This window comes from Takifugu flavidus, chromosome 3 (assembly GCF_003711565.1).
Source record: "Takifugu flavidus isolate HTHZ2018 chromosome 3, ASM371156v2, whole genome shotgun sequence".
NCBI lineage: Eukaryota > Metazoa > Chordata > Actinopteri > Tetraodontiformes > Tetraodontidae > Takifugu > Takifugu flavidus.
The window spans coordinates 18,420,889-18,441,679 of NC_079522.1; the positions used below are offsets into that span (position 1 = coordinate 18,420,889).

General features: G+C 40.3%; 2 protein-coding genes across 2 annotated transcripts in view; both read left to right on the forward strand.

Annotated features, from left to right (window-relative positions):
- The first annotated feature begins 4,666 nt into the window (after positions 1–4,666).
- On the forward strand, positions 4,667–8,886 carry zgc:110699 (uncharacterized protein LOC325371 homolog). Its single transcript, XM_057027335.1, has 8 exons — positions 4,667–4,823; positions 4,915–5,012; positions 5,781–5,837; positions 5,924–5,997; positions 6,096–6,234; positions 6,631–6,724; positions 7,549–7,620; positions 8,121–8,886. Exons 2-8 carry the CDS (start codon positions 4,961–4,963, stop codon positions 8,227–8,229), a joined length of 597 nt encoding a protein of 198 aa, XP_056883315.1. The 5' UTR covers positions 4,667–4,823; positions 4,915–4,960; the 3' UTR covers positions 8,230–8,886.
- A 1,757-nt stretch (positions 8,887–10,643) lies between these two features.
- creb3l1 (cAMP responsive element binding protein 3-like 1) overlaps positions 10,644–20,791 on the forward strand; it is a 29,705-nt gene continuing 19,557 nt past the window's right edge. Inside the window, exons 1-2 of the mRNA XM_057028836.1 lie at positions 10,644–10,997; positions 19,681–19,813. Of these exons, the coding sequence (XP_056884816.1) occupies positions 10,887–10,997; positions 19,681–19,813 (244 nt within the window). The 5' untranslated portion in view covers positions 10,644–10,886. The remainder of the gene's footprint in view (positions 10,998–19,680; positions 19,814–20,791) is intronic.

A 20,791-nucleotide genomic window follows, 5' to 3' on the forward strand; every position in this document is an offset into this window, starting at 1 on the left:
ACCTTTTTATTATTTGAAATATAGGCGAACTTTTAATTGCTTTAAAAACGTGCAATTGGATTGTGGGAAAAATGTTGTAGATGATTCTGAGAATTGCATATCTGTTTTTCTAGTGCACTTGTGTTGTATGTTGATACTGAGGTTATTCTGTCCTAAAAGTAATTCAGACTGATATGTTTATAGTCACTTTATAAGTCACTTTCCTGTTTAATAATATGCAGGTCTGATGCGACGGAGTTTGTGTGGAACTCGTGTGGCAGATTGGACCAAACCAAAAATGTCCACAATGCCACCTCAGGACTTTCACCTAAAGATTTAACAGTTATCTCCTTGGCGATTTCCCAATGACCACTCGCGCACACATAAATGCACAGATGAATACAGGCACAATGAACAGTGAATTAACCTTTATTAAACAATTCATAAAAATAGTTCCTATGTGTTTAAAATGAACAGCCATTATCGTTCAAAAAGAAAAGAAATGGATGTCTAGTCCAGCCTCACAATAGCCCTTCAGGGGTACAGCTGGGTAGAGAAACCACGAAACAAGGAAAACCTACATAAGTTTAATAGGACCTCCACACCACTGCTGTGCTAACCTGCCTCCACCCAAAACCCAACAGGTTGCGATCTGGCTAACACGGCCACCACTGCTCAATGTGCTAAAAAGGATATCAATTAAGAAAAACAGAGACGCTATTTTACGACAAAATAGAAATGGCACTAAGAAAAGCAAACAAAAACTAAGAGGCAATGCAGAACAACCAGCAGCCCGAAACAAAACCAACTGTTAATGACATAAACAGTAGCAAAGAGAACACCAAAATGATGGCACGTAGATTGGGGTTCGCTGTAGCCTACACCCAATTTACTGTAGCTGATGGCAGCTGCTCAGAAAGAGGCCACGCACACCACACCGAACTGCAGCAATGACTACTACACAGGGACACCCAAAATGCTGAGGCATATAAACAGGCCCTCAAACCAGCCACACCAGGTGTCATCAGGGGCATGCCACACACCCTCTGTGAACACCATGGCCAACCAAAAAAACAGACGAAGGACAGAAATGCACGCACATACCCGTTAACCATGGGGTTACACATGCATGCATGTCTTGTGGCAAACTGTCTTTTATCATATATTAATATTCAATGTAATTTTATTTATATGTCATCTGTTATCCTCAAAATTGTCCCTCGGTGCTTTACGGTAGCCCGATAAGCAATAGTGTCAAGGAAAGAGGAAGAAGCCTAGCAGGGCGAGGCTCCCAGGGGAGGTCCTCCTACTGATGGCCAGCTGAGTAAATGAAGAGGAGATTACCCTTTATTCACATTATTTCTATATCATTTTGCAGGATTCAATACTGTTTGTCCTTTAGGCTCTGTAATTACAGCATCAATAAGAGTAATGATAATAATAATAATTCAATTTGTTTTTTGCAAAGCATCTTAATTTTATTGGTATGTAGTATAACATAGAATAAAGGCAGAGATCAAATGTAATGTTTCTGTAAATGTAACTTTGCTTTTACAAGGCTGGACACTGGTGGTTCACAGCAAAGGGCTCAATCCATCCATATGCGCAACATCAGTGCTTTTCTTCACAGGGGTCGGCAACCCGCGGCTCTGGAGCCTCATGCGGCTCTTTAGCGCCGCCCTAGTGGCCCCTGGAGCTTTTTCAAAAATATGAAAATGGAAAAAGATGGTGTGAATATATATTTTTGTGTTAATATTTCTGTAAGAGAAAAAAATGACAAACATTCTTAAAGTTTTCCAATGCTGTTAAAATGTGTATAATAAATATTTAATTTCAACATCTCTGTTAACAAAGATTATACATTTCTTTCAGCTCAGCATGGTGCCAGACAGGTGGCTGCTGCTAAAAAACAGGCGGGTGTGTCATGGGCCATGGATACCAAAGGGAAAAAGAGAAAGAAAGCTGAGGATTTAATCATGAATGCTCATTATGTATTTGTACCCTACTGACCATTTTGATAGTAGGTTAATATAGCTAATACAGACACTTATAGCATGTGTTGCCTTTATTATAAGGTTTATATAAGGCTTTTCATTTTTTGCTGCTCCAGACAGATTTGTTTTTGTTTTTTTGGTCCAATATGGCTCTTTCAACATTTTGGGTTTTCGACCTCTGTTCTAGGGGCACTCCCTGGCCACCTGTTACACCATCATTCACATATAAATTTTCTATGCTAGACCATCACCACACATGTTGACTGAAGGAACATACAGGATCTCCAACAAGCCCTTAAACTCCTTTACCCCTATATAATTTTCTGAGCTGTCTTTGTTAATTCAAAGATCTAAGTCCACCACATCTTTTAGATCCCATCCCAACACACAGTTAATGAAGGGTGTATTAGCACTGATTAGCAGTTCTAGCTTGACGAGATGTGTTAGCAAATTAAAGGCCTATATCCAACTTTCTTTCTATCTCAAAAATCTCAAAAGTGCTGCTTTCAATACAGTTGATCACAGCATCCTGTTACGGAGACTGGAGCATGTGATTGGCATTAAAGGGACAGCACTACACTGGTTTAGATCGTATTTATGACAAAAGTTTGCTCATGTCCACAATATTCCCTCTTCATATAGTAATGTTAGAATGTGGTTCAGACAGGACCCGGAAGCAGACAAACAACAGCTGAAGGTGTTTAAACAAGACTTTAATTAACCACGACAGTTGTGCACAGAGTAGTGAAAAGTGTGCATGAAGAGCTGATTGCTCCTCTGAGTGAGAGGCGGAAACGTGAGAAAATGCAGAAGGTTAATTCTACGGCACGAATCAAGAAAGATCTCATTTACCACGTTTAACACAGAGCAGACGAAATGATCAGACGCTGGTAATCAGAAGGCAGCGGATTTTGAAGAATGCTGATTGATAACCAGCTGCAGGTGTGACGGTCACCAGCGAATGGTACTAAGGGGAATCCACCCAGCCCCCTAGAGAGAGAACCAGGAAAACAAAACACAAACAAGTGGCACAAAAACACACAGGCCATGATACAGTAGGGTTAGCCATGGAGTCCCACAAGGTTCTGTACTTGGACCAATCCTTTTCATCTTGTACATGCTTCCCTTAGGAAACATTATTCAGCAGGAAAACATTTTCATTGTTATGCTGATGACACTCATCTATATTTATTCATGAAACTAGAGGAGACAGAGCAGTTAGTGAAGTTTCAGACTTGGTCCTGAACCTCTCAGGGATAGAATAGATCACATTATCACTTTAGACAGTTTCTCCTTAGCTTCTAGAGCCTAGACGCTCTGTGAGTATCTTGGAGTAACTTTTGACCAAGATCTGTCCTTTAACTCACATTACAACAGTCTCTATAAGTGCTTTTTTACACTTGAGAAACATCGCAAAGATTGTTGGTCCTGCTCAAGGTTTCTTCCTCTTAAAGGGCAGTTTTTCCTACCACTGTTGCTTGTTGGGATGGATGGATGGATGGATGGATGGATGGATGGATGGATGGATGGATGGATGGATGGATGGATGGATGGATGGATGGATGGATGGATGGATGGAAGGAAGGAAGTCCAGTCACCTCCAATACCCCTAAGGGCCCAGGTATTCTATGTCTCTACAGTGTGAAATTAAATGTGATTTTATACAATGTTTGGTGCTGGAGATGCCTGCATATCTTTTAAATTAGGGAGGGAACACCAAAAAGCAAATGTTGACACCTGGGGAGCATGCAAACTCTCAAACAAATAACATAAAACCAGAACCATCATAATGTGAGGTGACAATGTGGCTGCCCAGCCGGTCATAGGAGTACCACTCCATGATCGTGACTTGGCATCATTTATGTCCATATTTAAATTTCTCCTGAGCTCCAAATTCTGGTTTTGATTGATAAAGCAAATTCTTGGCAAATGGACTGATGGTGCATCTCGGTCTGCTCACTAGCTTACCTTCTCTGCCATTCATAAATAGACAATACGGACCATTCTTTGAAAAAACCCTTTTTCATCAACTTTTATATAAAGCGTTTACCAGAAACCCCCTTTACCATCTCCAACAGTGTGTGGGTTTTGTTAAAATGAAGAATATGAGAAGAATATCCAATAAGCGTAGCACACACACACACACACACACACACACACACACACACACACACACATACACACACATCTGGTGTTAAATAGAAAAAAACTCATGTCACCTTGCGTTCCCTCAGAAAGAGGGGGACTGCTCAGATACAACCAAACAGAAGCAAATGACAGAAGACAGTTCCATCTCAAAGGACTATATAGGGCAGACCTTCTGCCTATTCTCCATTTCAGGAATCTATCCATACTCAAAAGTTGGTTATGTTGCCAGTTATAAACAAAAAACTATGATCAAAATACTACATGGATCAACCAGTCAAATCAGAGAATGTTTTGCTTTGCTTACACAAAAGATTGATTTGACATGCAGTATATGACTGATATGACTGAAGTCAAATTATTTTGTCAACCAAGCTGGCTGCAGTTTGAAAAAACTTCACCTGAATATTATATATAACACATAAGAAGTGTATCAACGGTTTAGTTTAAAAAAAAAAAATGTTTATATGTCTTGAACATATCCAGACCAGGACACTGGTGCCCAAGGTTGTACTCAGATAAATAGCCAATAACTCATGTCACTTTCTGTTCCCTAACAGAGAGAGGAGGGAAATGTGTTTGAACCAAACACAAGTAAAGAAGCGAAGACAACCCCATTTCTTTTCCTTGTTCTGTTTAGAGACTGACACTGAACATGCTATTATTCTGGTCCTCTGTATATCAGGATCCTATTCTCACCCAAAGGTCAGTAGTATTGCAGTCTATTGTGTGCTCTTTTAAAATGTTGATTCTTTTTTGTAAGACTGAATGCGGACATCTTTGTTCTGCTTTGTAGGGTTTCAATGCAGATATAAAGAGGATAAAACAAACCTAAGAGGAAAATGGTACCGGTTAAAATCCTCATTCTGGGAAGTCAAAAGACTGGAAAAACAGGTGTTAAACTTCAGTCGTGTGTGTGTGTCTGTGTGTGTGTGTGTGTGTGTGTGTGTGTGTGTGTGTGTGTGTGTGTCTCTGTCTATCTGTCTGTCTGTCTCTGTGTGTGTGTGTGTGTGTGTGTAGCTCGCAGAACATAATTCAATCATGTGAATCATGCGTGAAAACACTTATAGTGCATGTGAAATGGACATTGATGCATTACTGTGGGCTTCCTTTTTGCCTGCCTTCTGAGTTCTAAGACAATTATGTAAATGTATCATTTATGGGAGTTGCTAGCATCGTACATTAGAATTTGTTATATTTTGCAATTATTTGCCTATATTTCACCCAAAATAGAGAATAAAACTCAAAAATTTGCAGCCCTTTCTGAATTGCACATAAACAGTGACGCAGCTGATTAGGTGATGAACATCATCAATTCCTTGCAATGTGAAGCTAATATTAACTGGGCACAAGCTTAAGGGTCACCTTTTCAGTGCTATTCACCTGTTGTATGCCTAATCAAGAAGAAATTTGTTTAATTTTTAACTTTGGTTATTTACTTGGGTGCGATGGTATGGTGATATGCACAAACACACATATGAAGCAGTTCTTTGTTGAGCTTTCACCATCACATCACATCACCATTATGAGTAGGAAATGCAACTATAACCATGGTTTATCTTTCCAAATTCTCCAAAACTGAGCTGCAATAAACTCTTCCACTTGGTGGAAGCTAAAGTGTGTATTTGTTTCAATGCTTTGCTGTCTGTTCCATGTCTCCAGCGCTGTGTGTGCGTTTTATGACCAAGCGCTTTATTGGAGATTATGACAATAAAAAGGGTGAGACAACAGTGAACATTTTTTAAATTGAGAATTACAATTGTCCACATTATCCTTGGATTCATTGTAACTGTGTGTAAAAACAGATGTGACCTACAGATGCAGTCGAATGGTGGACCAGGAAACTGTGGAAGTGGAGATTTTGGATATACCTTGTAAGGTATATTTGACTAATAGTTTTTGTTTATGTGACCTTGAAGTGCTTTCTGTTTTTATATTTAGCATTTCCTAACTTGTGAGGCATATTCTTACCTCCAGGAAAATTCTGTGTCTTTGTTGGAGTCATCAATCCTCTGGGCAGATGGTTTCCTTCTCCTGTACTCTATCACACAAAGATTGAGTTTTCTGGAGATCCCTGGACTCAAGAGGCTCATTGACCAAACCAAAAAAAGTCTAGGTAAGACAATAATATGGGAACCCAAACAGAATTTGTCCAAAGTCCTCTGGTTTGAACTGTTATGTTTTGAGTTGCCTGTAACAGATCACTGTAGGAAATATAATGGCATATACATAGAATTTCAATACTATTTACACACAAGTGTCTGCTACTTAGGGAAAGAGTTTGTGTTTTAGATTCCAGCCAAGTAAAAGCCACATTTGATTTGGTAAAAGCTTATGTTGTGTTGCCACGGATACATTGATAGTAGACACCACACTGTAGAACAAAGAGAAATAAAACAGTAGTGAGCTGGCGCTGAGGACTAAAATGGCAAAATAGGACATATAGCATTTATAGACATGAATAGCTGTGATATTTAGATATGAGTCTGCTTAGAAATGCTCGGTGTGTCAGTTGTTCCTACAGTGCTGGTCGGCAATAAGGCGGACTTGGAAATTGGCAGGGAGGTGACAACAGAGGAAGGACAGAAACTGGCCGAGGACTTAAGGTGTGTGTGTGTGTGTGTGTGTGTGTGTGTGTGTGTGTGTGTGTGTGGTGTGTGTGTGTGTGTTTCCTAGTTACACTGTAAAAGAAAAAAAACCCTGTAAATGATTTAAGTTTTCAAACCCGAGGAATTACTTTTTTATTTTGACCCTTTGATTTGAGTCTTTTAGGCCCAAAACAGAGCTAAGTACTGTACTTATTCTGGACCCTTTATTGTTTTAAGCATTACAGTAGTACCACAAAGCACTGCTATGAATAGTTGCCAATCCTGTGCAACAAAAGTGAAATAAGATTTCAGTGTGTGAGAATAAATGAAAGAACGGAGAGACTGTTTGTGTTTTTGAGGTGCATAAGTGCCTGTCATTACACATTTTTTTTTAGTATGCTGAATTGAATTATAGGCTTAAAGAACCCATTCCAGTCCGCACCCCTGTTGATTTAAAATGCTGGTAGACCAATCATTCAACATTTTGGTGCCACAAGATCCAGGCACACTGCAGGTCCTAAAGTTTAAATCCAGTCGGTTGTAAGATAAAGCAAAGCACTCCTCCCAGTATGTCTGCTTGTTTATCAAGATTCCTGTGAAAGCATCAATCAAAAATGTTGCATTACAGTTGCAGACTACACTCCTGATTAAAGTAATCTGGGATATAATTAGCAGTATTTAGCCTCACACTTTCAAAATACTTCGGAAATGCTCTGAGATCAATCACATGACAATGGACACCCTGTTTAGTTAGTTTGTTTACTATTGACAAAAATACAAATAAAAAAATTGCATGCATGCGTGTGTGTGTGTGTGGTGTGTGTGTGTGTGTGTGTGTGTAGGTGCAGTTTCAAGGAGCTGTCAGTGGCAGAAGCTGTTTTGGCTGTGGAAGCAGCTGTGATTCAGCTCATCAGGTTTGACTCAGCAGGATTGAGCATATTTACAATGTGTGGTCTATCAACAACTGTGACATATAACTCAGAATTCTTAAGCTATAGCTGTGCTTATGGAAGTAAACTTGTGCCATCTGAATATGAATTTTAAACAATGAATTCTTTTTTTGTAATATGTGACTTTGAATTTAAAACAACTCAAAATTTTACCTTTTTTGCACATTCAGTATTTCAGGTTTTGGGGGTTTTGTTGTTTGTTTTTAAAAAAAATCGAGGTTAGTAAATAAATTACAAAGTCTGAAAAGAATCCGTCACAAAAATTTTGTCGCGGATATTCGACTTACCATTGAGCCCATTCCTCGATCCTTGTGCCAATTCATTTAACTTCCAGCCAATCAAGTTGGAGAGTTATAGTCAACTTCAAAGTTATATTCAAATGTATGGCAAAGACTTCATTTTTATGTGCCATTGATACCACAGTGATACCACTATTGTAGATAGTTACTCCTGCTATCTGACAGGATGGTCTTGGATCAACAGCGCCCTCTGCCGGACCGTCGCTCCTACATGCTGACTGTTCGTCATGCGCTCACCAGGAAACTGACGCGGTCTAAAACAATGCAGTGGTGAGGAATAAAGCTGTTACCTTGGCTCTTGAGTCAAGTGAATGCGACTCAATAGCAGCCATTTCCACATTCATGTTTGGTATATACTTTCAACACCTCGATCGGCCTCGACAGGGCTTTACAAATACCTTTTAGATATACATAAATTTAAAAAAAAATTTAAAAAATGAAACATTTATTTATTTAAATATATTGCACGTGGTGTTAAGTAAAACATTCGTATTGCCCATAAAGTACACATTGCAACGCTTTTAATGTATTGATTTGTTGTTTTTTTTTTTGATTTTTTTTTTTTTACAATGGAATCACCACTAATAAATAAAAACACAACCACAATGGGGACAACCAGCTGGAACCTTGGTTAGTCATTATACTGCTTACTATAGCTAGAATGCTAGAATAGATCAGGATTTTTTTGTTTTAATTTTGTTCATAATGTCAAGATTATATTCTGATTGATCTACTAAAATAAATATACTACAAATAAAATACAAGACTTTTCCTTATGAGTGTCTAATTAGTCAGTAGATGGCAGTATTGTTAAACAATAAAACAATTACAAGAAATAAAATCTATCATTTCATTTCATCATATCATTGTTAATAAATAGTTTTTTTTTAAAATGGTTATTCTCATAATGTATTAACAATCATTATCATCATCATCATCATCTTCATCATCATCATCATCATCATAAATACCTATAATTAGCTGGATTACCACTACAATGTAGTATTGGTTTTATATTCCAGGAGATTTCTTTTATTTGAAACCTGCAGGGTTTGTCAGTAAGCTGTTCAATTGTCCTCTGGATTGTTTTAAAATGATACAAATTGATTTTTGTTTCACTGTGGTAGTAAAATGTGTTCTTTATATTACGTATAAGGTCTGCTTTATTATCTCAGGGAAGAATACATCTATGGAAGTCAGAAAAAGCAAATAGGCCACGATGAAGTCTGCATTGTGTAAAGCAAATCTACTGGAAGAATGATGCATGAGATAAAACTTCAACGGCCCCTTACGACAATATCATATGACATTCTATATCATCATCTAAAAGAAATCCACATTCTTTTGACTTATAACATTTAAAAGCAAGAAGTCCTCTCAGCAGAATGAACCTAAAGAATCATTCTGCAAAATGACTGAATGACTAAATAAATATGAAGAGGTGGTGGAGGCAGGAGTAATGCTGTCCTTACATGTTGAGCTGCTCCATCAAATCAAATCAAGTCAAAATCAACTCAAATCAATCTTTATTTATATAGCGTCTTTTACAATCAAAATTGTTTCAAGGCACTTTCCAGAATCCCAGGGCCTGACCCCAGACAAGCAACAGTGGCAAGGAAAAACTCCCCTTTAACAGGAAGAAACCTTGAGCAGGACCAGGCTCATGGAGGGGGACCCTCCTCCTGATGGGGGGGCTGGGTAGAGAGAGAGGAGAGGAGAGGAGAGGAGAGGAGAGGAGAGGAGAGGAGAGGAGAGGAGAGGAGAGGAGAGGAGAGGAAACCATGACCCAGTGGGGGGACAGAGGCCTGTCAGTGGCAGGTGATCATGTTTCTGGACCCCGGCAGCCAGAGCATTTCCATCAGAAACCTCTGTCATACACACATTCTTGGCACCTCCAGTGAGTGGTGGGGGGCCAGCGGGCCTTGAAGTCTCCCTAGATCCATCAAAAGCATGTAATTGTCTACTATATAGATAGCTTTAATGTCAATATTGTAGGATCAAATAAAAGTTATAATAAATCCCTTTCAGGTTAATTGAAGCTCCAGTCTTCCTCCAGTCTCATCATCTGATGGGTTGAAACACTCTGCTGAATGCTAGATCATTCTGCCTGCCGTGGCAGCATCTCGCCATTTATCTGTTAATAAATATATTTTCAAGCTCTGTCCCCAGTGAGTTCAGAACTGAAGAAGCCTTCTGGATAGAAGGAGAAACGTCTTCAAAAGAGAAGAAAAACAGTCCAGTAGACAAAGAAAACTACCTTGCATAACTATGACCTGGACGATTGAGAATCTACCCCGATATCTGTTAACCACTAACTACTTTGAATTTTTTTCACTTTGTTTCTTGTAGAAACTGGTTAGCACTAACTTAGTTTCAACCAGTCTCTCACTCACTGTCAGGATTTTAGCTTTTGTCAGACAGTCAAAACAAAAATAATTGACACACAAAATGATTTTTTTCAGCAAACAGGGTTTTCCACATACGAAACGTGTTGAAAGTTAAATATGGTAAGACTTGTGTAAAGGGATTTTGGTGAGTCAGAACCTCATAGTGAGGTTTGAGGGGACTATACACGGGTTAAAAGGCTCAGATGCAGCACAAGCAAAGATGTCAGTCAGGTGGTTGTGGGCGTGTCTATCGGTGGCGTCACTGGGCGTGGTCTGTCTCAATATTCAGCGTCCACAGGATACAATACTCTGGAGCGGAGAGGCAGTGCAGCGTGCACGGAATGATGCCAATATCCTCAGTAGCAGCGAGAGCCACTTAGAAACATGTGAAGTTCTTATTCTCTGAGGCGACTGTACTCTTTTCGACGTCTTTTCTGCAGGTGTCGTCATACTATCAAGTGCAGACTGCGTGGTTTTAATGAGCAGGGGCTAAGACAGTTCTGACAGCTGTTCAACATCTGTCCAGTGGGACAGACACACAGTCATGATGGAGTCTATCTTTGACAGTTTAGCATCAGAAAAACTCTATCCATCCGGAGGCACCAACCTGTTGGACCTGGAGGAACTCAGCGACGGAGATTTCCTTTCCAGCGTGGTAAGTTCATGCACGTTCCTTTTATTTATTATTTTTTTCACTTTCGTCACCATCACTTTGGCCTTTAAACACATATGTCTTTTTTTGGTTTGTGTTTGTGTGTTTTTTTTTGTTGTTGTTCTTGTTGATTTTTGGGGGGTTTTTTGTAGCTCGATTGCGAGAAACGAGAGTAGCTTAAATCAAACGCACCCTTACAGCCTGTTCCGCCAGGAGCCGGACCTTAGGAGGGGCGGTGCAAATATCAGATCCTGAGTGATATCCGGGCCTTTCATCCAGTTTGACCACCAAATTGTGCAAACCAGTATCTAGCACTGTCACCACCACACACGTTGATCGTGCACTCATTAATGTCCGTGTGTTTTTATATGTGTGTGTGTGTGTGTGTGGGGGGGGGGGGGGGGGGGGGGGGGTATTGCATGTATTGCACTACCCAGCATAGAAGGCAAGACGTAATAATGTAATGAATAGAGCAATCTTACAATTTTATGAAAGTAAACTATAGGTTTATAAGTTAAAGTTAAATCAGGAAATCTTAATTCAGTGTTGCATTTACTCAAACTGTTAAAATGAACACATAAGATGCCCTGTGAAACATCTGTCCATTTACTTTTTAGTTAACGGTTCCTTGGGTCACACCCAGGTAACACTTCTATATGTATCTCCTTGTGTTGTGACGTAGCCATTTTGCACCTGAAGTGTGCATCACTGCAGGAGCTGATGGACAAGAAGCTTAGCCACAAGTGTTGGGGACACCAACTGTTATAGCTGTACTTGTATCCTTTGCTCTTTGAGGCTAGTGTGACATGTGCGAGCATCATCATGGCAGTTTAGCCATCAAGTCAAAACATCATTGTCTGAGTACAAGTCCTAATCTTGGATCCCTGGTGTTCCTGGTGTCAAAATAGCTTAAATACACATCATTGTTGTCTACATTACTCAAAAATAGCACAATTGTGATAATTGAAACTCAGTGTTGTAACCGTCTTCACCCTTTTGTCTTAATTTTTTTATCAGTAATATATATATATTTATTTTTTTACAAGATAGCCTGTTATATATATACCAGCTGTCATGGTGGAATCAACCATTGATTTAATTGACTAAACAATTACATCATTTGGTGCATATCACAAATGTAAAAATACCATTATTCAATAGGCCAACATTATTTACTTGATGTATGACAGTAGACATCTGCTTTTCTTGTGTAGATCACTAATGATGCAATCTCATGATGAGCCAGATTCATAAATCATGGTAAAAAATGTGCTTGTGAACAATCTCACTTATTTATAACCGCTATAGATCCGCTTGAGGGATATTTCTGAAAAAGAAAAGCTAAAAAATGCAACACTTATCATAATCAGAACATAATGCTCAATTATATGATGACTGTATAATTCTACAAAAATATTTTCATACCATTGTGTTTTACCTAATGTTGCTAAGAATAATCTAATGGCACGATGCACAAACAAGAGGATAGCATACCATTAAAAAAAACAATTGGCTGCAATTAAAAAAACTGAAATGAAGCACTGTTCACTGATATTAACCACTTTGTCATTTTTTGATAAAGTAATTCTGATAATCTGTCCTGATTTATGCTGGATAAGCTATTTAAGGCTTCACCAGAATGATGCCTCCGACATGACCAACAGCCTCTAAAGCAGAGGTAGTTATCAGTGGTAATTCACTCTTAGTTAATTAATTTAAAAAAATAAAGTTAACATCTTTAACAAAAGATGACAACATGCGTACCAGATCTACTAGGAACCGAATGAAACATAGAAGCGGATTGCTGATTGAGTGTCAGTCTGCAGTATCCCTCCTAAGGAAGCATAAAACTACCAGTCACTCTTTAATAACATGAATAAATGAAGGGGAAAAGCAAAACATTTTAAGTACAAATGTTTTTGTTGTATGTCACATACAGAGTAAAGGTGTAGATCTGTGTGTCAGCTATTGAAGGATTTCACAACTTTTGCCTCAGGACATGTTTTATGACAGCCCTCAGAGGGAGTCACAACCCTTCAAATAACATCCTTTTTTTCTTTTTACAAGATAGCCTGTTACACCACTTAGCTGGCCACATTATTCACCAACCAGCAACAAATAGCTTATTTTTTTGTTGGACCCTCGGGAGTCCATCCTATCAAGCTCTGATAGGGGAGCATTGTTGTGTTCTTCATCTTGGGTATCACTGATCACTGTAGGAGGTTTTCTTAGGATACAAGATTTTATACAAATGTGCATTTCTTCTTTTTTGACATTAGACAACTCAAATTGTACTCATGAAAAAAAAGCACTTGTATTTCTGTCTTTTATTTAATCAGTTAAATAGTACAAACTCATCGCTGTCAAAATTCTTCTGTTTCAAGGAAATTCAAGGAAAAAACCCTTTCCATTGAATATTTGGATGTATACATGTGTGTCCACAAACATAGCAAAGATAAAAACTGATCCATCCGTCATTTCCAGACCTTGCGATATTCGTAAGCTGTTCTTTTTAGCAGTGACTCCCAGGGTTTTAAGCAGATCTCCATTCTCGGCAGCGAGTCAGCTCGACAGTCTTCTTGTGGTTTGTTGGCTCTGAGTCCCTTTGCTGAAGAAGGCAGCCAAGCCACTAGAATGGGTTGTGGAGGTGAAGGAAAGACAGCAACAAGTGTCTGATTTCAGTGTGTTGCTGAATTACTGCACTCATCTTTGATTTTCAGCATCACTCCAGGGTTTTGGTCTTTCTGCATTAATTGATTTTCTGTATGCAAACTACAGAGGACAGATGTTGTTGAAGGTTTGCAGATGTGAATAGCAGGTATTCATTTGTTTAGATAAGCTTAGCATCATATCTGAACTTTATAAGACAGCTATTTAAATTTAGTCTTTCGTGTATTGAGATGTATTGCAGCGATTACACCCCCAGTCTTCTTTTCTGTGATGCCACAAACTGTGCACACATGGATATTCTCCTGGGTGCCCCCCCACCACTATGCTTCAGCGCAGGGGTGGTATAGGGTGATAGGGCAGGTGATGAGCTGTGCCTAGTTTCCTCTGAACTTGATGGGTATCTTTAGGTGCTTTTATGCAATCTCCATATGGGATCATGTGATTTTTACAGCTGAAGAGCATTTATTTAGCAACTCTGCTATAAAGATTGATGGAGTGCCGCAGAGATAGTTCACTTTTGGTACTTTCTCCTGTCAGTGCTCAGGAGCTGTAGAGCTTAGTTTGAGTGACCACTGGGTTCTAGTAATTGAGTCACTTTAATGTAGCCGATTTTTTTAAGCTTTCCCCAAACCAAAATATAAGGCTACCACTGTGCTGGAGAGACAGTTCTTCTGACCTTGTAGCGCATTTATTACTCTGATATGCATTGACAGCTCTTGCACCTCGAAAAGAAAGGTAGGTAGGTAGATAGATAGATAGATAGATAGATAGATAGAGATAGATAGATAGATAGATAGATAGATAGATAGATAGATAGATAGATAGATAGATAGATAGATAGATAGATAGATAGATAGATAGATAGATAGATAGATAGATAGATAGATAGATAGATAGATAGATAGATAGATAGATAGATAGATAGTACATGACAATACTGCACTTGATATCTGATACAAAAAGAAAAAATGTAATCTCCAGCTCTATATTGACAGGCCCTTTTTTATATTCTCTTTTCTCTATTCTCCTCTCTTTACCAAGTTTTTATACACTGTTCTTTTATAATCTGTTCCTGTAGTTCTATTTTATTCTCTTCTACTCTCCATTCATACCCTGTACTCCAGTTTTAAAAAGAAACACCCACCTCATTTGCATGCTCGTTGCTGATTGGCTGCTGAGCTGCCGAAATGGAATGTGAGCACGCATAAGGAAACAAGAAACAGTGTGTGTTTGTGTGGGGTGTGTGTATAAGTGTGCATGTGTGTTAGCAAGAGAGAGAATGAGAAAGACTATAGCCAAGAAAAAAGCTTTATTCCGATTTTTACTGAGAAATATTGCTTTTGATAACTGGTCGCTGTAGTGAACTGGCAGACAGGCAGACACACAAACACTCAGTTTTTCACATGAACTTAACTGTCCCAAACCTCTGTAGCCACATGATCATGAGGTCAAATCCTGTTCATTGTAATTTTCTTAACAGGGTCAGACGGGATTGTAACATAATGACACGATGTCTTCAGAGTCTGTCAGAATAAGTTTCCTTTTCCTGCAAGAACAGTTCCACCAGAATCACGCTCCAGAGACACAGGAACTGATCAATTTTATGCTTCAGGAATATAAAAAGAATCCAAGGTGGCAGGTGAAGCAGATGACATGGTAACAATTGTGTGAAGTGTGAAAAGCCATTTCCTGGGCCAGGGTCTAAACGGCTGCATGATGAAAATTGGTAAATATCACAGCCCAGAAAAAAGGTCACGTCAGCAGCCTTTCAGACACCAAGAGAGACAACTGACATATCAAACTATATTTGTGATCAGCTATGTGACACATGCTGCAGTGTGTACCCTGTGACTTGGGATGAGAATGCTGATGTAAATGATAATGCTCTGTTTGCCATTTTGTCTTGGTTGTCAACAACCAATTTTAGGTGACAGGGAGGTTGATGTGAGAATGGCAGAGGAGAACAAAGGAGAACAGGGAAGCAGGTTCTGGATGACTTACCATCACTTTTGGAATGGCAGTGCCACAAAAAGGAAGAAAGGTCTGAGAGTGTATGGTTTTATTCTCCATAGCACATGTGATGCAGACAGACCAGACTTGATATAAGTTTCACTTCAAATGTCACAACATGGATAAAGGGCAAGTACCTCCAGTACCCATATATATATATATATATATATATATATATATATATATATATATATATATATATAGATATATATATATATATATATATATATATATATATATATATACACACACACACATATGACTGTGTGTGTGTGTGTGTGTGTGTGTGTGTGTGTGTGTCATCTCTGACCAATGCTGCTGATGAGATGACGCTAATAGACATAAGATGGCTTTAACAGATATGCTAGAGAAGAAGAGAGACAAACGGGGAGACAGGAGGGCAGAGTGAGTCAGGTGGTCTGAATGAAGATTTTATCCCCCCTCCCCATCTGAAATTACTTCCAAGATCAAAAGAAAATATCATTTAAAATAATGTGGTCTTTTGCACATGTCTTTGTTAAGCAAAAGTTGTGAAAGGCATCAGGTAGAGAGAAATGGCATTCCTCTGGAATCTGGAAAATATTTTCCCCCAACATTGCTGTGCTGATAGGTGGTGGGAGCAATCACAGGCATCAGAGACAACTGTCTGTAATAATACTCGCCAAAACAGGCCAGCACTGTGGTATATTTGCTCAAACTAAATGCAGAACAATGACCAAGACCCAGGGAAGACTTGAAAACAATTTAAAATTCCCCGCACTGCTTCCAACACAATTTAACCCACATTAGTCCACATGTGAAATTTCATTCTCTATTTATTTTAAGTAGCCCAGTTTAAATGTGACACATATTCCCCTGTGTCTGGTGCCAGAGTTATTTAAAGGAATGTGATTCCACAGTTTAGTGCAAAAGGAGAGATTTGTATTGCCAGTGGACATTGAAATTCAAAACAGAAAAAATGAAACATTTGAATCAAAAGCATGAAAGCCATCCATCCATCCATCCATCCATCCATCCATCCATCCATACATCCATCCTCTACCGCTTATCCGGGTCGGGGTCACGGGGGCAGCAGCCTAAGCAGAGAGGCCCAGACTTCCCTCTCCCCAGCTACTTCTTCCAACTCGTCCGAGGGGATCCCCAGGTGTTCCCAGACCAGTCGAGAGACATAGTCTCTCCAGTGTGTCCTGGGTCTTCCTGGGGGCCTCCTACTGGAGGGACATGCCCTGAACACCTCACCTGGGAGGCGTCCAGGGGGCATCCTAACTAGATGCCCCCTGGAGCAGTGGCTCTACTCCGAGCTCCTCCCGGATGGCAGAGCTTCTCACCCTATCTCTAAGGGAGAGCCCAGCCACCCTACAGAGGAAGCTCATTTCGGCAGCTTGTACCCGTGATCTTGTTCTTTCAGTCATTATCCAAAGCTCATGACCATAGGTGAGGGTAGGAACGAAGATCGACCGGTAAATCTCTTCACCACTACGTACCGGTGCAGAGTCCGCATTACTGCCGCACCGATCTGCCTGTCGATCTCCCGCTCCATTCTTCCCTCACTCATGAACAAGACTCCGAGGTACTTGAACTCCTCCACTTGGGGCAGGATCTCCTCCTTGACCCGGAGAAGGCACTCCACCTTTTTTTCCGGTTGAGAACCATGGCCTCGGATTTGGAGGTGCTGATTTTCATCCCAGCCTCTTCACATGCGACGGCGAACAGATCCAGTGATTGTTGGAGGTCACGGGCCGATGACGCCAACAGGACCACATCATCCGCAAAAAGCAGAGACCCGATCCTGAGGTCACCAAACCGGACCCCCTCAACACCATGACTGCACCTAGAAATTCTGTCCATAAAAGTTATGAACAGAATCGGTGACAAAGGGCGGAGACCAACCCTCACCGGAAACGAGTTCGACTTACTGCAGCAATGCGGACCAAACTCTGGCACCGATCGTACAGGGAGCAGACGGCCCGTATCAGGGGGCCCGACAGCCCATACTCTCGGAGAACCCCCCACAGGACCCCCCGAGGGACACGGTCAAATGCCTTCTCCAAGTCCACAAAACACATGTGGACTGGTTGGGCAAACTCCCATGCACCCTCAAAGACCCTGCTGAGGGTGTAGAGCTGGTCCACTGTTCCACGCCCAGGACGAAAACCACATTGCTCCTCCTGAACCCGAGGTTCAACTATCCGGCGGACCCTCCTCTCCAGTACCCCTGAGTAGACCTTACCAGGGAGGTTGAGGAGTGTGATCGCCCTATAGTTGGAACACACCCTCCGGTCCCCCTTCTTAAAAAGAGGGACTACCACCCCGGTCTGCCAATCCAGTGGCACCGCCCCCGATGTCCACGCGATCTTGCAGAGTCGAGTCAACCACGACAGCCCTACAACATCCAGAGCCTTAAGGAACTCTGGGCGGATCTCATCCACCCCCGGGACCTTGCCACCGAGGAGTTTTTTGACTAACTCGGCAACTTCAGCCCCGGAGATACGAGAGCCTATCCCCAGGTCCCCAGGCCCTACTTCCTCATTGGGAGGCGCGTTGGTGGGATTAAGGAGGTTTTCGAAGTATTCCTTCCACCGATCCACAACATCCCAAGTTGAGGTCAGCAGCACACCATCACCACTATACACAGTGTTGACAGTGCACTGCTTCGCCTTGCATGAAAGCAATCAAGGGAATACGTGTTAGTGCTTGGAAAATATATGGAGAAAGTGTTCATTGGCTGCGTTGATCATTGTTATTCCATTATTCCCCCGTGCACATTACCGCAGCTTTTCAACCATTGTAACCAATCCCTGTCGTCTCACTCATCCATGTGACGCATGCGTTTAGTGCCATGTTTACAGCACTAAAGATGAAGACGACATGTGGTAGAAATGTTGACATTTGCTTCTTAATACAAAGGCTTAAGATTGTTTTGTACCATGGGGAATATTGTGAAATATTATCAACAGTCCAGCAGTTTTCTCAGCAGCGGTCTTTGCACTTTATTGAATGAACATTTATTCACTGACTGGTGGCAGATTTACTTTGAAAAGGAATTTCAGCTCATTTTAACAAAAACCAAAAAGGATAGTTTTTGTTAATTAAATGAAGTTATTTCTGTCACAGTGTCTGTCTGCGGTTGATTGGTTCCAAGAAACCTCTCTCTCTCTCTCCCTCTCTCCCCCCTCTCTCTCCCTCTCTCCCTCACTCTCTCCCTCTCTCCCCCCTCTCTCTCCCTCACTCTCTCTCTCTCCCTCACTCTCTCCCTCTCTCTCCCTCTCTCTCCCTCCCTCTCTCTCTGCAGTTTTGTAGTAATGTGTGCATGTTTGCTCAAGAGCAGGGTGACTCATGATGTGCATGTGTGTGTATGAAGCACTGAAATCAGAGCACCACGCTGTCCCAGGCTTCCAGAACATCAGCTTTCTGTGCAGTGAGTCATTCATCCAGGCAAATCCAGCCATTTCTGTTACAGAATCTTTCGGGCATCAGATCAACCTCATATGTTTACTGGGTTTAATTGAGTCACAAAATAAACAACAAGTTTTGTTCTGAAAACTGTGCATTCCTGTCATTGTCTAATATTTCATGGCTGAACAACATAAAGTGTTTAGATAATCATCGCTGAGTGCCTTCCAGGGCTGAAGAATGGCTTCAGTCTAAACAGTCATCAGTCTCTCAACAGCTTTTGCATATTGGACTGTATATCTTCCAGCTAACAGCTTTACATTCGTTTTAGTCAAAGCAGGCTATTTAGCAAGAGGTGTACTGACAAATTAATTGCAACAAAAGCAGGTGGGATGTTTTAAATAAGGACATTTATAATACACAAAAAGTATCCTTTTGTGAAATTAGCCTTATGATGTCACTTATTTCTCAGAAGGGTGAACTTCACTTCTGTTACTTCACTTCTTCACTTGTTACTTAAAACCACTTTTATTATTTGTTCTGAAATGATGCTGAATAAACTGCTGTCGCCGGAGTGTGAGGTGTTCTAATAAACGCCGTTCATACCTTCCAGCCTTTCTCAGGTGACCAGATGGAGGACTTCAGCAATGAGTTATTCAGCAGTTTCTTTGATGACCATCTAGTGGAACGGCCCCAGCTCGGAGAGAGAACCTCTTTTTTACACATGGATATAGAGAGCAGCCCAGGTACGCTCCACTTTTATATTATTATATTAAGAGGGCAGAGGATTTTTTCACATATGATATTAAAAGAATAAATATGTTACTCATGACTGCATGAGTGAATCCGGTCTCTTTGGTTTAATCTACAAAACATCTTACTAAGTTCTTATTCTTGATCCTGTTCATCCTTATTACTCCCAAAGAGAATGGTGACATTTCCATCTTTCCTGCTCTTCTTTCTGTTCTTTCCTCAGTGCCACATCAATCCACACAACACAACGCATCATATTTAAAGAAAATGGATTCGATTTTTTATTTTTTTTTACATGGGGTATGCAAACTTAAACAACAAAATATATTGATTATGACCCACTATTAAGTGCTCTCAAGTATAAGAAATGGAGCATCATCTTTTGTTATTTGATAGTCTATAAGAGACCCAGAGTTGTATTCCTTGTTTGGCCTTTATGCGCATAATTTTCATATTTGTTCTTCAAATTCTTCAAAAGCCTCTTGTCAGCAAGTGGCAGCGGCACCCACATATCTAATTCCATTAAAGCATTTTGTTTTACAGAAGCTGCTCATGATCAGCCTGATTTTTATCAGGTACCATCACGCCTACTTTTTATCAGCTTGAACGCAAGCAAATACTTCGTTTGCTCATAGATTCTGGCGCAGTAAAATACTTAACAGTTATCACACTCACTGTCACACATGGAGAAATACGTTTCCAGTAAAACTATTCTAGTTATTAATAACAGCTGCCTAGCTTTTGAAAAGCTATGGCAGTTAAACAACACTTAGTAGATGTAATTTAGTCAAAGGACCCAGCTAATCCTCAGCTTCAGCTAATATCTCATAGGAAAATAGTAAATCTTATATTTGGCATGATTCAAACACCAACTGTATGTGGTTATAACATTCCAGCCAGTGCTATCAGCCATGGAAAGTCCTCCACAGAGAAGCCAGAGCCGTATAACAGCTATGAGAATGGTCCTGGTG

Coding starts and splice junctions, on each gene's coding strand:
- zgc:110699 (XM_057027335.1), top strand. CDS start 4,961: ATGGTACCGGTTAAAATCCTCATTCTGGGAAGTCAAAAGACTGGAAAA. Junction 6,235..6,630: donor CCAAACCAAAAAAAGTCTAG/GTAAGACAATAA, acceptor TCGGTGTGTCAG/TTGTTCCTACAGTGCTGGTC. Junction 6,725..7,548: donor AAACTGGCCGAGGACTTAAG/GTGTGTGTGTGT, acceptor GTGTGTGTGTAG/GTGCAGTTTCAAGGAGCTGT.